This window comes from Melospiza melodia, unplaced genomic scaffold (assembly GCF_035770615.1).
Source record: "Melospiza melodia melodia isolate bMelMel2 unplaced genomic scaffold, bMelMel2.pri scaffold_34, whole genome shotgun sequence".
NCBI classification, from domain to species: Eukaryota; Metazoa; Chordata; class Aves; order Passeriformes; family Passerellidae; genus Melospiza; species Melospiza melodia.
In genome coordinates, this window is record NW_026948659.1 from 4,858,358 (window position 1) to 4,875,923 (window position 17,566).

The 17,566-nt window shown below is 50.6% G+C and overlaps 1 protein-coding gene across 1 annotated transcript in view; it reads right to left on the reverse strand.

The window, feature by feature from the left end:
- Nucleotides 1–3,538: 3,538 nt before the first annotated feature.
- LOC134434243 (olfactory receptor 14J1-like) overlaps nucleotides 3,539–17,566 on the reverse strand; it is a gene marked incomplete at its 5' end in the record, with an annotated part of 56,797 nt that continues 42,769 nt past the window's right edge. The window contains one exon of the mRNA XM_063182926.1: nucleotides 3,539–3,553. Within this exon, the coding sequence (XP_063038996.1) occupies nucleotides 3,539–3,553 (15 nt within the window). The remainder of the gene's footprint in view (nucleotides 3,554–17,566) is intronic.

Sequence of the window (17,566 nt, forward strand, 5' to 3'; positions counted from 1 at the left end):
AGTTTGTAAGCTATCTGCAGGGTCTGCTGTGAGGTGTTGATGCTTCCATTGTCATTTTTCTTGCCAGGTAACAGCAGCACGCCTTGATTTCTTTCCTGCATCTGTAAAAACTGTAATAGCTCCTTCTATGGGGTTTTCTTCTCTCAAAGGTCGAGTAATCCAGTTCCATTCTGTCATCCATTGCAAAACTCTAGGCACTAATTTACTAGTCTCTACTTTAGCAGGTGACATCAATAATGCTTCTTGTAAATTCTTTGAATTTATCAAGTACCAGTCCAAGGTTTCTTTTTCCATAGGCAATCTAATAGTAGCAGGTTCTCTACCATCCACTTCAAGAATTCTGAGACGCCCCTTTTTGATTAATGCAGCCAATTGTTCAATTTTTGAAGATATTATTTTCTTGTGCTGTAGTGGTGGTGAAAACCATTCCAACACCCGTATCTCCCCTGTTTTCTTTTGCAACTGAGAGAGAGCACCAAGCAAGTGGCAAGGGCTATTCCAAATAGTAAGATCAATGGGGTGCTCGAGTTGTCGACGAGACACATACCCTTGCTGTACACAGTTACTAATTTGCTGCAAGGCAAGACGATGCTCCTTTGTCAGGTGTACAGGAGTAGTAGGGTCCATGCCTTTTAACAAAGGCCGTAGGGTTTCTAATAAATGATTTGGTATTCCCACAATAGGCTTCAGCCACTGTAAGTCTCCCAGCAACTTCTGTGCATCATGTAGAGTTTTAATGTCCAATTGTAATTCCAATTTTTGTGGTATCACTATTTGATCCGTTAAAGTCCATCCCAAATATTTCCAGGGCTTTGTAGTCTGAATTTTCTCTGCAGCAATAACAAGTGAATATGCAGCAAGAGTATTTATAATGGTGTTAATCTGCAAAGAGGAGAATGGCTGTTGCTGTGCAAACAAAATATCGTCCATGTAATGATATATTATAGTTACTGGCCATTTGCGACGTAGTGGCTGTAATGCAGAATCAACATAAAGCTGACATAAAGTGGGGAAGTTGCGCATGCCCTGCAGAAGAGACGTCCATTCAAATCCTTTATCTGGTTCCCCACGATGTATTGCTGGTAAAGTAAAAGCAAATCTCTTCATGTCATTAGGATGCAGGCCAATAGTGAAAAAACAATCCTTTAGGTCAATAATTAAAAGTGGCCAGTGTTCTGGAATCATAGCTGGATTTGGAAGACCAGGCTGTAAGGCCCCCATTGGTTCCATTTGATCATTTACAGCCCTCAAATCATGTATCAAACGATATTTCCCTGATTTCTTTTTGATTACAAAAATAGGTGTATTCCAAGGGCTTGTGGAGAGTCGTAGGTGGCCCTTTGTATATTGTTCCTGTACCAATTCATGGGCATGCATAAGACTCTCCCCTTTTAATGGCCATTGCTTAACCATCACCGGTGTATCCGTTTTCCAGGTGAGTGGGGGAAAGTCCAAGCAATGGCAATTACCCCAAAGGGAGCTGATTAGTTAACACAACTCCCAATTGTGTTAAAATGTCCCTTCCAATTAAGCAGGAAACTGTAGGAGGCAATTGAACAATTGAAAACACAGCAGATATTTGTTGATTCTCAATGCACACAGACAAAGACGGCGACCTGCTTGCCAATGTAAATCCTCCCACTCCTGTGAGCATGTTTGATGATGGAAATAGAGGCCAATGTTGTGGCCATGCTTCTGGAGAAATGATGCTAGTATCTGCTCCTGTATCCAATAATCCATAAAGGGTTATGCTTTGATGCCCATAGGTAATTTCAACCTTTTGCTTTGGTCTATTTTGTAAATCCACAGTTAAAAGTGTAACACCAGTAGAGCCAAAACCTTTTTCATCCCGTGTTTGTCCAGTAAATGATTGTATTCCTGATGTCATTTGTGACAGTGGTACCAATTGTGCAATGCGTTGTCCTTTTGTAATTTTAATCGGAGGATAAAGGGTGTAAGCCATAATTTGTATTTCCCCTGTAAAGACCGCATCGATAACACCAGGCAAAACAAATAATCCCAACATAGTTATAGAGGAACGTCCCAGCAATAATGCTCCACATGTTTGTCCATTTAATATAAGAGGACCCTTTACTCCAGTGGGTATCTTCTCAGGCCGGTTCGTCATTAGTGTGACGTCTACTGCTGCTGATAAGTCCAAGCCGAGGCTCCCGGTTGTTGCGGGTTGCAGACAGGAGGTGGCAGCGATGTCACGGCAGCTGCTGGTGTCTCCGATGTCACGGCGGCAACTTGTGTCTGGGCGCGGCCCCCGAGATTCGCACTCCGCAAATGGTTTCCCGACCGGTGCCTACAAGCCGTAGTGTTGTGGGAGCTGGATCGGCAGTGTTGACACCATACGCCAGTTGCTCGGCACGTTCGGCGTGTGTGTCCTTCGTTGCCGCATCGGTAACACTTGAGGAATGGCTTCGAACCTCCTTGCGTGAATGCCAGTGAGCCGCTTCGGAGAGGAGCAAGAGCAGCTAGCACCTGATTTTGAGTGGACTCTGCTTGCTTTTGCAACCCCAATCCTAATTCCTTTAAGGCTTCTACAATAAATGCCTGTGAAGCTGTTGGCATTAATGCCATTCGCTCTAATGCTTCCTCAATAGTCCAATTTGCCCCTAAAGTAGCTAACACTCTTTGGGTTGCTGGATTGCTATTTTGCAAGGCACACTGCTTCAATAGCGCCCCCTTCAGGTAGTCTGCCACGCCAGCCCGATCTATAGCAGTAGCTGCTCTATCAATAAAATTTCCAAATGATTCTTCCCTTCCTTGCTTAATATCCATATAAGCCGGTAACCCTCCTGGCTCTTTAACCATGTCTATTGCAGCACGCACTAACCTCATAGCCTCTCTAAGTTTATCTGCTCCCGATATCATTTGTGCCTCTGTACGCAAATATGCCCCTAAGCCCATCAGCTCCTCTACTGTCACCCCATGTAATGGGTCTCCCTGGGCTCGTTGTACAGCAACCGATTCATTTACCAACGCTTGCCAATGGGCGTTAAACAATAACTGCTGATGCTGAGTGAATATCAACCGAACTATTCCTCTTAAATCATTAGGACATAAAACCTGAGTATTAAAAAGATAATCTAACATTTGCTTAACAGGTTCACTTTTTACTCCAAACTGACTAACCGTAGAACGTAGCTGAGTTAACAGCTTCCAATCTAAGGGAGTATATTCTGCTATATTATGCGTAAGGTTCCCTTGTGCATCATATTGTGGTGTGTATGTAACTGGACATGCAAGACTAGAAGCTATTTCCACTGCCTCACCATTCCCCATTTGCATTACTTCCCTCGCCAAAGCAGCCCAATCTTCCCTCCTCTGTTTAGCCATCTCCCCCCATGGATCACGGTGTGCCCCTGGGATGGGATCTGGCCCTTTAAGGGTGCTATGCTGCTGGCGCTTCGGTGCAGATACCGAGTTTTCGCGCGGGGGGGGCAGTGGAGCAGGGGCTGGCTCGCGCAGGGGAAGCAGGGGAAGCAGCCCCCCCTCCCGTGCTGGGGCTCACAGTGAAACCGGAGCCGATTCAAGCAGAGCCGGCCTGCGGGGGGGAACCGGGGGAAGTGGCCCCCCCACCGAAGCTGTAACCGGAGCCGGCTCATTGAGGGGCAGCGGCGGAGGCATAGCTGGCGGCGGAGGCGAAGCTGGCTTGCTCCCACCCCCACCATCCGACCCGCCTGAAGCTGGTGGCGGAGGCAAAGCTGGTTTGCTCCCACCCCCACCATCCGACTCGCCCTCCCCCTCTGATAGGAAAGGTGCAGACGGTTCCACTGCGCTTATAGAAAAATCCTCCACACCACTTTGCTGGGGACCCTTAGGCATTAGTTTCTTAGTTACAGAAGGTGCCAGGGGATCATCCTCATGACCATACCCTACATTCCTCTTATGAGCTTCTGTCGCCCTTTCGGCTGCCTTTCTCTCAGAGACCTGCTGAAGTAACGTGTTATACACCACCCGCAATAACTTTCCTAATTACTTTGCTGACTTATCATCGTCTAACACTGTATCCCACAGTATTTCCCCAAACTTCTTCCACTCCGCTAGCTCATGGACTGTATGAGGGTTAGAAAAGATACCCTTAGCATGGCCATAGGCTAATAACCCTGGTAATTCCTTTTTTAAATCTATCCCTTTTATTCCTCGCCATTCTAAATACGTGGCGAATAAATCATATGCCGCTTGCCTATCCATACCTATTAATCAGCGCGCGCTGTTGCAGCTCTCCAGGCTCCGGCGGACACGTATTGGCTTGAGTCACCGTTGTGAACCTTAAGGGTGCTTCAAATTCCGGCACCGTCCCGGCTGCAAGGACCCAAACCCAACTTCCTCAACCGTGGCGTAATCCCTTTTTCTTTTAATCCGAGATAAAAGGGCAGAGATTCGGTTATGCCCGCATTCTCCACCATTTGTCAACGGAAGGGAGCCAGGACATCAATTTGATCATCACAGGCTCAATTTTATTGATCAGTACGGCAGGTTAAATACAGTTAATAATGAGCTTCATACATATTGCAAAAGTTGAGCTCAGGATTGGTCAGTTACATATCAGCACCTACGCCTACTTCTACATTCCTATGGTTCTACTTTTGATACTTTCTACATATTCTCAGGATATATTCAGGAATAATCTCTACTCCCTATCCTCATGTTGCAGCAAGGTCACTGCTGACCTTTCCTTTCAGCTTGCTGACTGCTGACTTTTCTCCTTCAGCTTAACCAGCTGCATTATGTCAGTATGGCCTTTCTCAGCTAACCAATTATGAATAAATCTCTCCACACCTACAGACAATTCCTGCAGCATTTGTAGGATGATCCTGCTGCCCAAGGGACGTTCCCATGGTGCCAGGTCTGAAACTGCAATGGGGAATGGGGCCAGAGTGGACAGGGCAAACAGGGATGGGCTGTTTGCAGGGGAGGGAACAGGGATGGGAGATAGGAAGAAGTCTAGATCAGGAAAGAGGACAGAAAGCAAGTTGAAGCCAAGGAAATGCTTGGGGCTGTTTGGGGATGGCTGCCAAATACCAGCCCTGGCTCTGAGCAACAGCGTCTGCAGAAGAACAGGAAACTCCCAGCTGATGGGAACAAACTTTCTGGCTGACTGCAGAGGCCACGACAAAGCTGAGTGGTTTCCCTGGTGTCCCCCAGCCCTTGCTGGCCCCAGGGGCTGATGGCATTTGTGCTCCCTCAGGTTCATGTCCCCACACCAACAGCATGGGGGTGCTCCCCCTGCTCTGTGCAATGCAAACAGGGGCTCCTGAGCCAGTGCTGCCGTGTCGGTGCCTGCAAGGATGGGGCACCTGTGTGAGCTGTGGGAGAGGCCAGGGCTGCAGAGGGGGAATGTTGTTGGCAGCTCCATGAGGACGCTCTGGGACGCTGCCCTGGGCTGTGCAGTGCACTGGGGATGGATCAGCCCCTGCTCTGCTGCTCCTTCCTGTCTGCCGCACGGCCCTTGCAGAGCCCCAGCCATGCTGTTTGCCCCCAGCCTGCCCACGGCCAGCCTGGGGCTGCTCACGGGGCTTTTCTGTGCTGAGCATTGGCCTGGGCGTGTTCTTGAGAGAGCCTGGGCAAGGAGCCTGGAGCCCCCAGGCCCTGGGCTGAGGTGTCAGCGCTGACCCGGCAGTGCCCATGGCCTGTCCCTGCTGCAGCCCCGGCACTGCCACCCCCAGGGCTGTGCCCGGCCCCGAGAGCACTCGGGCCCTGCAGCAACACCAGGGCCACCAGGGCAGCGGGGCAGGGCCACGGCAGCAGCACTGGCAACACCAAGTGCTGCTGCTGCTGCTGGGCACAGCTGCTGTGCCAGCCCTGATCTGCCCCAGCTCTGCACACAGACATTGCTGCTGCAGCTCCAGAGAAGGCAACAAAAGGGGCATCTCTGGTGAAAATTCTGCCGAGAGATGCTTTATTTCATTTAAAGCCACTGAGAACACAGCTCATGTTGACACAGTCTGGGGGCACAGGAAAGGTGGAGAGAAAGAAAATTAGAAATGGTAGAAACGATGGCCTTGGTTTAGGGAGAATATTAGAAAAGAAAACAGAGGGGGAAAATAACCAATCCAACAAAAACTACCAAATCTCACTTTTATTACAAGAGATATGCAGAAATTGGCAACCAGTTTAATGTTTTCTAAATTTTCCAGTCATTAGTCTCACCACTGCAGCCTTGAGCTCCTGGTTCCTCAGGCTGTAGAATAGGGGGTTCAGGGCTGGAGGCACCACTGAGTACAGAACTGACAGGGCCAGATCAAGGGATGGGGAGGAGATGGAGGGGGGCTTCCGGTAGGAAAATGTGCCAGTGGTGACAAAGAGGGATATCACGGCCAGGTGAGGGAGGCAGGTGGAAAAGGCTTTGTGCCGCCCCTGGTCAGAGGGGATCCTCAGCACAGCCCTGAAGATCTGCACATAGGAGAAAACCATGAACAAAAAACAACCAAAACCTAAAGATGCACCAACCACAATGAAGCCAATTTCCCTGAGGTAGGATTTGGAGCAGGAGAGCTTGAGGATCTGTGGGATTTCACAGAAGAACTGGCCCAGGGCATTGCCGTGGCACAGGGGCAGGGAAAATGTATTGGCTGTGTTCAGCAGAGCAGTGAGAAAGGCACTGGCCCAGGCAGCTGCTGCCATGTGGGTACAAGCTCTGCTTCCCAGGAGGTCCCGTAGTGCAGAGGCTTGCAGATGGACACGTAGCGGTCATAGCACATGACAGTCAGGAGAGAAGCTTCTGCTGTGATAAAGAAAAGAAAGACGAAAACCTGAGCAGCACATCCTGAGTAGGAGATGGTGCTGGTGTCCCAGAGGGAATTGTGCATGGCTTTGGGGACCGTGGTGCAGATGGAGCCCAGGTTGCTGAGGGCCAGGTTGAGCAGGAAGAAGAACATGGGCGTGTGCAGGTGGTGGCCGCAGGCTACAGCGCTGATGATGAGGCCGTTGTCCAGGAGGGCAGCCAGGGAGATGCCCAGCAAGAGGCAGAAGTGCAGGAGCTGCAGCTGCCGCGTGTCTGCCAATGCCAGCAGGAGGAAGTGCCTGGTGGAGCTGCTGTTGGACATTTGCTGTGGCTGGCCATGAGGACCTGTTCATGGAAAAAAGGACAGTGAAGTGTTAGCGGAGATATTTGTAACCAAAATCAAAGCCATTTCCAGTACACCCTCTTCTGTAACACACATGGATTATTTTAATTGTCAATTAATTTTGTGTTTAAGAGTTCTGAGGTTTTCTGATTGAGCTCTTCCCATTTGTGTCCTGGTATTCTTGGATATCAGAAGCCCTCTACATTGTTTCTGCACTCAGGGAGACCAGAGAAAGTTCTGTGAGACAAAATAATGAGAGGAGATGGAAGGCAGATTGTCTCTCATTCTGACCTATTCAGTTTCTCTGGGCTTTAACCTTTCTCAGGTGGACAGTGATCATCTTCCCATTTTTTCCCTAAAATGTCACCAGGTACTGCTGAGAAGAGATGGATCCACCACAGCCCAGCTCCACATTTGTAGCCAAGGACTCACATTGCTCATTTCACCAACTCAGCAGCATTTTCAGCGTCACAACATCTCTGCCTCTCCCCATCAATCTTATAACTCAGAGATGCTTTAGGACAGGTTTGCATCCTGGATTGGAGCTTCCAGCTTGGACTGAAATCTCAGAGACTTCCAAGTGTCCTTATGATGGCATTGGATTGAGGGAGATGCAGCTCCTTCCCTGGCTGCCCTGACAGCATTGCCCAGAGCCAGGCACTGGGGACAGCGTCACCCTGAGCCAGCTGTGCCCCCTCCAGAGCCCCCAGGGCCGGGCAGCTGCTCTCCGCCCTGTGCTCTGCAGAGGGAACTGGGCCCGGGGCTGCAGAGCTGCCCCACGGCTCTCCTGCAGCTCTGCCTGCACAGGAGGGGCTGCACGCCTTGGAGCCCCGGCCCTGAGGGCAGAGGCTGGGCTGGGGCACAGGAGGGAGGGGGCTTGTTCAGAAGGAGGGGCTGCACTGGAGGGGATCCTGTGGGCATCTCTAAACTCTCCCTGCCACAGCATTGCTGGGTTTTGTTTTCTCTCATTGCCCAGTCTTCTCTCTGCTTCCTGGAGATTTCCCTCCTGCAGGTGTTTCCCTGTGCCTGATCTCTCTGTGCCAGCACTCACAGACCACAAATCTCTGTGCCGTCTCCTTGGCCCTACAGAACCCTGGCTGTTTGCAGGGCACTGGCTGGGGCAGGTTCTGCTTGCAGGTGGGACAAAGGACAGCTCAGACTGAGCCTGATGGGTCCAGCAAAGGGAATGCTGGTGCTGTCCATGGGCAGAGTGCCTGAAAGTACATTAGGGAACTCCTGTGAATCGACAGAACACTGAAATAACAGTTCCAATGTCTCAGGAACTTCTAAAATTTCATAATTAATAATTCATAATCAATCTTTAATGTTAATCCCCCGCGCTGCCTGCCATTCTCCAATATTAGGAAACTGAATACAAAGTCTTTGGAAATGTCCTACATTTAAAGGAAATCCTTATATTGGAAATATTTTATGACTGAACAGCATTCCTCAGCATGTCAAAGCTTCATGAGCATTTCACCTCCCCAGCACCAAAAATATTCAGAGATTTACTCACAGAGTCTGGAGGCATTGGGATGTTCCAGCTTTAGGAGATGGCTCCAGGAGCTGCAGCTGCCTTGTCCTGCAGCCAGAGGTTCCTGTGCCAGGGGCTGGCAGTGATTGTGCCCCAGGCACTTCTCAGCACCTTCCCAGCCCTGACTAATTGAACCTCTCTGTGCCTCTGTGCTGTGCCCAGGGTGGCTGCAGGCAGTGCCCCAGCCCGGCTGGGCTGCTAGAGCAATTGCTCCTCAGGAGAAATGTCTTTATGAAGCTCTTCTTGGTTTGCCAGGAGCTGCCTCTGGGCCAGGAGCCCAGCCCAACTCAGCAGCACAGACACAGCACAAGGACTTTAATGACCCTCTCGGGGCTTTGGTGTTGTTTACATCAGAACCAGTCCCTGAGAGTGTCTTCAAAAAACTTCTCAAGAACTTAAAATTAAATTGAAACTCTGAAGTTTCTTGAATTTTTTATGGGTCCCACTGAGGAACTCAACTCAGAAAGTGTTCCCAGGTGCCAGTTAGAGCTGAACACTGGAGGCAGTGATGACAGCTGGCGACAAACAAGGCAAAGGTGTCTCTGGTGCTGAGCAAAGCTGGATGTGTTTGAGGAATGCCAAGGGCCAAGGCCTGAGCCCCAGCCCCTGGCCAGGCAGATGCTGTCCCTCCCTCCTTGCTCAGGGCTCTTGCCGGGATGGGCACTGGCATGTGGGGATGTGCAATGGCAAGGGCAGGAGCATGGGGCAGCCCCTGCCAGGCTGCTGAGCAGAGACAAGGAGGCAATGAGGCCCCAGGCCTGCAAGGGTCACTTGTCTCCTGCTCCTGCCTCAGGCCCAGGCCCAGCAGCCATGGCCAAAGTGCTGCCCAAGTTGGCTCTGGCAGGGCTGTCTTGCAGCTGCTGCCCATCCCTGTGCCCTGTGCAGCCCAGGCTGTGCTACGGTGTCCCTGCCCTGCGTCTCTGTCTCTGCAGGCTGTCGGCATCCCCCGGCTGCCCCCCCTGGCTGGCCCCTTCCTTTGCTGACAGCTCTGCCTCCTGCCTGCCTCTGCCTGCCCACACAAAGCATTGGGCTGACCCAGGCTCCTTCTGGGGGCCATGTTGCACCCCAGCCCTGCCCTGGGAGGGAAATTCCTTTCTCTTTGGGTCCTGTCTGGCCCTACATACCTGCCCTTTGCATTAATTCTTTCTCTGTGTGCTCTCTACTATGTCAAAAGGAGCCACCATCTCTGAAACCACCGTTCAGTCCCTCCAAGGATTCTTCTCTGCTATCCTCAGTCTCCACCCCACTGAGCGCAGAGCTCCACTGTCCCTATATTGTGCTCATGTGCTTGAGGCCTCCAAACCCCATCTTGGGAGATCTCTCAGCCCTCTCCAAGGTATTGGCTAATGAAAACATTCTGCTCAGAGTCTAAGAAAATCACTTCAGGACAAGACCAGTCAGACCTGTGTCTCCTGGCTACTTTTGCCTTGGAGCAATCCTTGGACAGATGGAATATTTTAGGCCGAATTTCAGTTTTGCCCATGGGCACTTTGATGTGAACAATGATTCTCTTCCATTGGAAGGAAAGCAGAGGCCTGGTGTTTCAGGGGCAGATGAGCAGCAGCCACCAAGGACCAAGGCAAGCCAGACCTTTCTGCAATTGCAGCTTGTGCCTGAGAGAAATCCTTGGATACACATAATTTGGGAGGTAGAATACAAGTTTTGGCCACTGGTCCCTTGATGAAAAGGCCGTTTCTTTTCCACCGGAAGGAAAGCAGAGAGCCCGAGGGTTTGATGGTAGATGAGAAGCAGCCCCAGGGAGGCCAAGCCAGCCAAACTTGTCTCTCCTGGCAGCTTTTGATTGGGACCTATCCTTGGACATATGAAATTTAGGGGTCAGATCTCAAATTTGGCCACGGCCCCTGGACGAGGAGACTGTTCTATTTCCATGGGAAGGAAGGCAGACAGCCCCAGTGTTTCAGGGGTAGATGACAGGTGGCCATCAGAGCCTACAGCGCCAGCAAGAGCTGGCAGGTTTTGTCTGGGAGAAACCCTTCATATAGTGAATATTTTAGGAGGAGTAGCAATTTTGGCCATGGAGGAATAAGAATATTCTTTTCCAAAGGAAGGAAAGCACAGAACCCCAGTGCTTCAGGGGCTGATGAACTGCAGGCAGCAGAGACCAAGGCCAGCCAGACCTGTCTGTAATGGCAGCTTTTGTGTAGGGGCAATAATTGGATATAGGACTTTTGGTGGTAGAAACCCAATTTCAACCATGGACACCTGGTGAAGGATCGTTCTTTTCCCTTAGGATGGAAAGAGCAGGGCCCCAGTGTTTCAGGGCAGAATTCAGGCAACCACCAGAAGCCAAGGCCAGCCAGACCTGTCTGTACTGGGAGACCTTGTCTGGGAGAAAAAACCCTTGAATGCAGGAATTTTGGAGGACAAGTACCAGTTTGGGTCATGGCTTCTTGTGCAGGAGGGATGTTTCTTTTCTTCCACAGGAAGGAAAGCACAGAGCCACAGTGTCTGAAGGCAGGTGAGACCCAGCTCTCAAGAAGAGAAGGTCAGCCAGACGTGTTGTAATGGCAGCCTTTACGTGGGAGAAATCCCTGGATATTGGGAATTTTGGAGGGGGAATCCCATTTTGGCCATGGATGCTTGAATGAGAAGAGTAGTTCTTTTCCATTTGAAGGAAAGCCTAGAGCCCCAGTGTTACAGGGGTACATGAGAAGAGACCCTCGACATGCCAAGGGCACTTGGACCAGTCAGGCCAAGCAAAACCTCTTCCCTGTTCCCTTGGATTCATGGGACCTTGCAGGGTTACAGTGGTGGTGTCACATTGGATCCTTGGTTCCATGAGGCGCAGATGTGTCACACTGGCTTCTTATTTCCATGGGGCTCCAGTGTCACAATGGTCCCTGGCTTCCATGAAGCCTTGCAGTGTCACAGGGGTCTCCTTGGTGCTGCAGTGTCACAATGGAACCTTGGTTCCATGGGGACTCACAATGTCAAAAGGGTCTCCTTGGTTCCATCAGGCCCTGCAGAGCCCCTTGACTCAACGAGGCCTCCAAGTGTCATCATGGCCTCCAGGATTCCATGAGGCCCCACAATGTCACAATGGACCTTTGGTTCCATGGGGTCTTGAAATGTTCCATGGATCCTTAGTTCCATGGGGCCCTGGAGTGTCACAATGGACCCCTTGGTTCCATGGTGCCACACAGTGTTACAACTACCCCTTGGCCTGCCAGGACTGCAGAGTGTCACAATGGTTCCTTGCTTGCATGAGGCCTTGTAGTGTCACAATGGTCTCCATGATCCCACAAGGCCTTGCAGTGTCACAACAGACCATTGGTTTCATGGAGCCCCACAGTGTCACTTTGGTCCCCTTGGCTCCACAAGGCTCTCAAGTGCCACAACGGCCCTTTGGTTTCTCAAGGCCACCAAGTGTAAAAATGGCCTCCATGGTTCCATGAGACTCTGCTGTATCACAATCGCTCATGGTTCCATGAGGCCAAAAAGTTTAAAAAGGGACCCTTGGTTCCATCAGGCCTTGCTGTGTCACAATGGACTTGTGATTCCATGAGTTCTCACACTGCCAGCAGCAGTCTCCTTGGTTCTGCAGTGTCACCAGGGACCCTTGGTTCCATAAGTTTGCACAGTGTCACAGCTGACTCCTTGGTTCTGGTAGGAACCACTGTCACCAAATCACTGCAATATCAGAATAAGGCTCCTGAAATCTAATTTGGTATTTCAGAGGGTGTCATTTATCCAGGCCTAAGGTCCAACATGGGATAACTCCTAACCTTATGTGGACATGTAATTCTACTAGTTTGTTGCATATACACAGATGCAAAATGGGAATTACAACTTCCCCACATCCATAAAACCCACCCCAAGTTCCCAGATTCACTCCTTGTTTTCTCTATCCCTGCACCCTTGAGCCAGATGTCTTCTTCTTCTCTTCTAACAATCCTTGCTGGGAAAGCAGCCCCTGCATGCCTTGTTCCTGTGCTGAAAGTTCACAGGCAGGGTAAAAATCGAATGAACCCTTTTGGTATCAGCCCCAGGCTTTGTGTGGGCAGTCAGAGGCAGGCAGGAGGCAGAGCTGTCAGCAAAGGAAGGGGCCAGTCAGGTGGGGCAGACGGGGGATGCCGACAGCCTGCAGGGACAGAGGCGCAGGGCAGGGACACCGTAGCACAGCCTGGGCTGCACAGGGCACAGGGATGGGCAGCAGCTGCAAGACAGCCCTGCCAGAGCCAACTTGGGCAGCACTTTGGCCATGGCTGCTGGGCCTGGGCCTGAGGCAGGAGCAGGAGACAAGTGACCCTTGCAGGCCTGGGGCCTCATTGCCTCCTTGTCCCTGCTCAGCAGCCTGGCAGGGGCCACCCCATGCTTCTCCCCTTGCCATTGCACATCCCCACATGCCAGTGCCCATCCCGGCAAGAGCCCTGAGCAAGGAGGGAGGGACAGCATCTGCCTGGCCAGGGGCTGGGGCTCAGGCCTTGGCCCTTTGCATTCCTCAAACACATCCAGCTTTGCTCAGCACCAGAGACACCTTGGCCTTGTTTATCCCCAGCTGTTATCACTGCCTCCAGTCTTCTGCTCTAACTGGAACCTGGGGACACTTTCTCAGTCATGTCCCTCAGTGGAACCCATTAAAACTCCAAGGTACTTTGGAGTCTAAATTTAAGTTTGAGTTCTTTAGAAGTTTTTTGAAGACACTCTCAGGGACTGAGTCTGATGTAAACAACATCAAAGCCCTGAGAGGGTCATTTAAATTTTCCTAGTCCAATTATGGAGAAAGATTTCAAGGACCTTGTAAGAAATACACATTCCTATTTTAAAGGATATATTTTATTTTATTTCTCTTTAAAACAGCGTTGTTTGCATAATTCTGTGATTGATATTGACCCAGGGTCTCTCCTCAGCAGCTCTGGCCTGCTCACAGAAGCTGTGCCTTGAGCTCTGACCCAGTGTGGACAACCTTGCTCCACATTGCCCAGCCCCATCCTGTCTGTCCTCACTCCCCTGGGCCCTGCTGTGCTTGGAAAGCTGGCTGCACTCAGCCTAAGAGGGGTTTTCACTTTTGGGGGCTTTTTGAAGCAATCTGAACCTCCTGAGTTTCCCCACTGCAAACAGACACACTGCTCAGGTGTGTGCCAGCCCCAGGTGCCACCAAAGCCACTGCAGAGCTGCCCTGGGCCAGCTGTGAGGGTGGATCATCAGCCCAAGCTGCACGGGGCCACTGCAAGGGGCTGTGGCCATGGGCACTGCACTGACCCCACTGCTGGGTTTGGCTGCCACAGCCACCGAGAGAAATGAAACTGTCCTTGGAAACACTGGGGAGGACTGGGACATACTGGGGAACACTGGGAACGCTGTGGGAGACACTGGTACATACTGGGAATGACACTGGGAGAAACTGGGGACACTGGGGATATGGCAGGGAAGACTGGGGGACACTGGGGCATCCTGTGGATGACATTGGGAGGAACTGGGAACGACTGGGAATGAACTTGGGTGTGTTGGGATAGATTGGGCTGCACTGGGATGAACTGGAGGGGCACTGGGGATGAACTTGGTTCTACTTGGGATGAAATGGACTTTACTGGGGTTATACTGGTCTGTACTGGGAATGAACTAGGCTGTAGTGGAAGGGACTGGAGGAGGGTGATTTGGCTGTTCCCACGTACAATGCATCCCATTTGCCGAGGCTCCCGCCCATCAGCAGTTCCAGCTAATCAGCACCTGGGATCCGGGTCTTGGGGCGGTGCCTAGATGTGCACCATATTTCTTTTTGCCTACATCTCCCATCATGCCCCGCGGCTGAAAGGAGCCCCATAGAAGCAGGGACTACAACTCCCGTAATGCACTGCGCTCCAAATAAACACCGGGATCCGCCCCCATATGTCCCATAAGTGTCCCCCTGACCCTCCAGGATCCTTCAGTGCCCCCTCAGCGCCCGTTCTGGACTCCCCCAAAAGTGTCCGCGGATCCCCTGAGTGCTCCCAACCCCACAGATGCCCGGTACAGCCACTTCTGGGAATTCATCTCCTCTCATTCCCCGCGGCCCCAGAGCCCCTCAGAACACAGTCCCACTCCTAAAATTCCTGCTGTGACCCATGCCCTAAAGAGCCCGCTTAGAGATCCCAGACCTCCTCCCAAGGGCTCCGAAAACGTTTACGTTCCCCTCGAGGGCCTCAAGTCGCGTCTCGGACGCAAAAGTGTCCCGCAAGAGCCTTCTCTGACCTCCAAATATCGTGTTTGAGCCACTTTCGGGACTACAGCTCCCATCATGCTCTGCGGCGAACGTCCGGCGCTATTCCAGCAGGGACTTCTTCTCCCGTCGTGCCCCGCGCCTCACCCAGAGCCATTGCAGCTGCGCTTCGAACTCCCGTGATGCTCTGCGGCCCCGTTCGACCGTGTGATACCCGCGCCTTCAACTCCCATCACCCCCCGCGCCCCAGAGAGCCCCGTTCGAGTCCCTCCAAGTGCCCGCCCAGACCCCGAAAGGCCCCAAATTCCCCTCTCTGACCTCCAAGGGCCCCCCTGGACCCCCAAGTGCTGCCCCGGACCCTGAACTGTCCCTCAGAATCCCTGAGTGCCCCTCCAAGTGCCCACCCGGCTCCCCCTAGTGTGCTCCAGACTCTCAAGTTCTCTCTGAATTCACTCCCCAGACCCAAAACTGGCCCAAATGTGTTCCCGAAACGTCTCCATGGACTCCAAGGTGCACTCACCCTCCCTCCCCCCCGGCCCCGTGTTGTAAAAAGAATTTTAAGCAGATGGCAAAAAGAGCACAAATGTATCTAATTATCAGAAAGAGGAATAAATAAATTACTGCTAGAACCTAATTAATTAATGAAGGTGGGAAAAACCACAATTACTTGTTTTTAAAATTTTAAAAGTTTAATACTAATATAATGGTTATCAAAATACTAATACAATTTGAGTAATAATAATTTGGACAATTTGAATTGGGATAATATGAGACAATAAAGAGAAAGAGTTATGGACATCCAGGTACCTTTTTCTGGGCGGCACCAGCCCAGTAAAGGACACCCGTTATCAAAGGATTAACCCTTAAACCAATAGCCCGTTGCATAGTCATAGACTTCATACATGATGCATAAATTCCTGTCAAATACAGGATTCTGTCTGGTCATCATCAAATTCTTGCTTCTAATCTGAACAGCGCCTTTGAGAAGGGAAGAAGTTTGTTTCTTCTGATAAGAGGGCAATAAATTATTTTTCTATTAAAGATTTAGGTGTCCTGGGGCTGCTATCTGCTGTGAGTGCCTCATTCCGTTCTTAAAAATCCCACTAACATAGTTCCTATTTTAACTACAAAAGCTACCTTTTAATTACAAGACGATATTTAGAATTAAAATGTTAATACAGAACTACTAATCAAGAAATCAAAATACATGTGCTAAAAATCTGCATAGAGCCATTTAATATGCACTTTTAATAAAGGGAGTTGTCTTACTTAGAAACATTGAGCATTAATTTTCTCGGCTACTAAAAATGCCTTGATTTTTGCTATATAAATATAAAGACTAGGCAATAAAAACCAATAGTGTAGTTATAAATACATATAATAAATATATAAATGATAAAATATTAACACTAAATAATGCATTACAGAATAAAAATTAAAAAATTGCATGAACATTTTTGGATGTTTTGGGATCTCAGTGAGGTTGGGGGTGCGGGTCAGGTTGTCCAAACAGGCTCAGCCTGCAAGGGGCTCATTCTTATCCATACCCAGACCTCCTAAGGAGACATTCCGCATCAAGATCACTTGGGGAACGCTTCTGTCACCTCTTCAATGAACTGAAAAATAATAAAATGCACACTTGATTAAAAACCAATCAGGAGGTGCATTTTGGAATCTCCCTCCTGAAGACAACTCCAAACTGACTCCAATCCCTGCACAAGCCCTGGAGACTCAAAGACAATGGAAGGGAGTCAAAGAGCTCCTGAGGCCTTTCTGTATTTTAATCAGCCCCACGCTGGATTTGGGGCTGGCTCCAGGAGCCTCAGGCACGCAGAGAAGGATGGAGAAGCTGCTCAAGGAGTCAGCAGCAAAACTCCAAGTGCCTTGGAGCATGGCTGGGCCCCAGGGAGGGCAGGGAGTGCCCAAGGCTGCCCAGGGCCTGGTGAGAGCAGATCCTTGAGGGCAGGATTGCAGGGAGCCCAAGGCTCTGAGCAGGGAACTGCAATGCTGAGCAAGGCCTGGCTTGGCTGCAGGAAGCAGAAAGGCCAAGCCCTGAGCCCAGCCTGGGCCAGCAGGGCCTGTCCCTCACGGCTGCCTCGGGGCTCTTGGTGGGCCAGGGGGATGTGAGGGGCAGCAAGGACAAATGGCATCAACCTGCAGCCCCTGCCAGCTGTGATAAATGGGGCCAGGAGACCAGCTCCTTTGAAAGGCCTTTATTAAAGTCAGCTCTGTTTGGGGAACCCGAGGGGTTGCGCACACCGCCATTGCTCCCACTGGACGACGCTGAGGAGGAGGAGTGCAGCTTTGTCTTTCGGCACAGCTGGGGCTTCCGTCCTCACGAGAGTCCTTAGGAAGTTGATGTTGGCTCCTACTCCAGGGGTATATTTCAAGCTGGGTACTATCAAAATTATGGTGACAGGACGGAATCCAGCTCTGGTCTAATGTGGGTGACTTAGTGTGGTTCTGGTGGGTTAAAGTCAAAGTTTATGCGCTGGTTTGTTGTTTTGAGAGGGTTCATATAGTTCCCACAGCCTCTCATTTGAATTCAGTCCGGGTGCACGTCCTCCTGGGAGCAGGGGAGCAGGGGAAGTGGTTCCCCACAGGAATGGATACAAATCCCGGGTGAGAGGGAAAGGGGTACAAATACAGAGTATGATGGGGAGAGATACAAATACAGGGTAAAATATTAACATCTAACAGCAACAACTAAAGGCAAGTCTTAGAATTCTAACATTCAGTGTTTAGCAGCACACTAACATGGGGTACAAATAGAGAGCATGACGAGGAGAGATA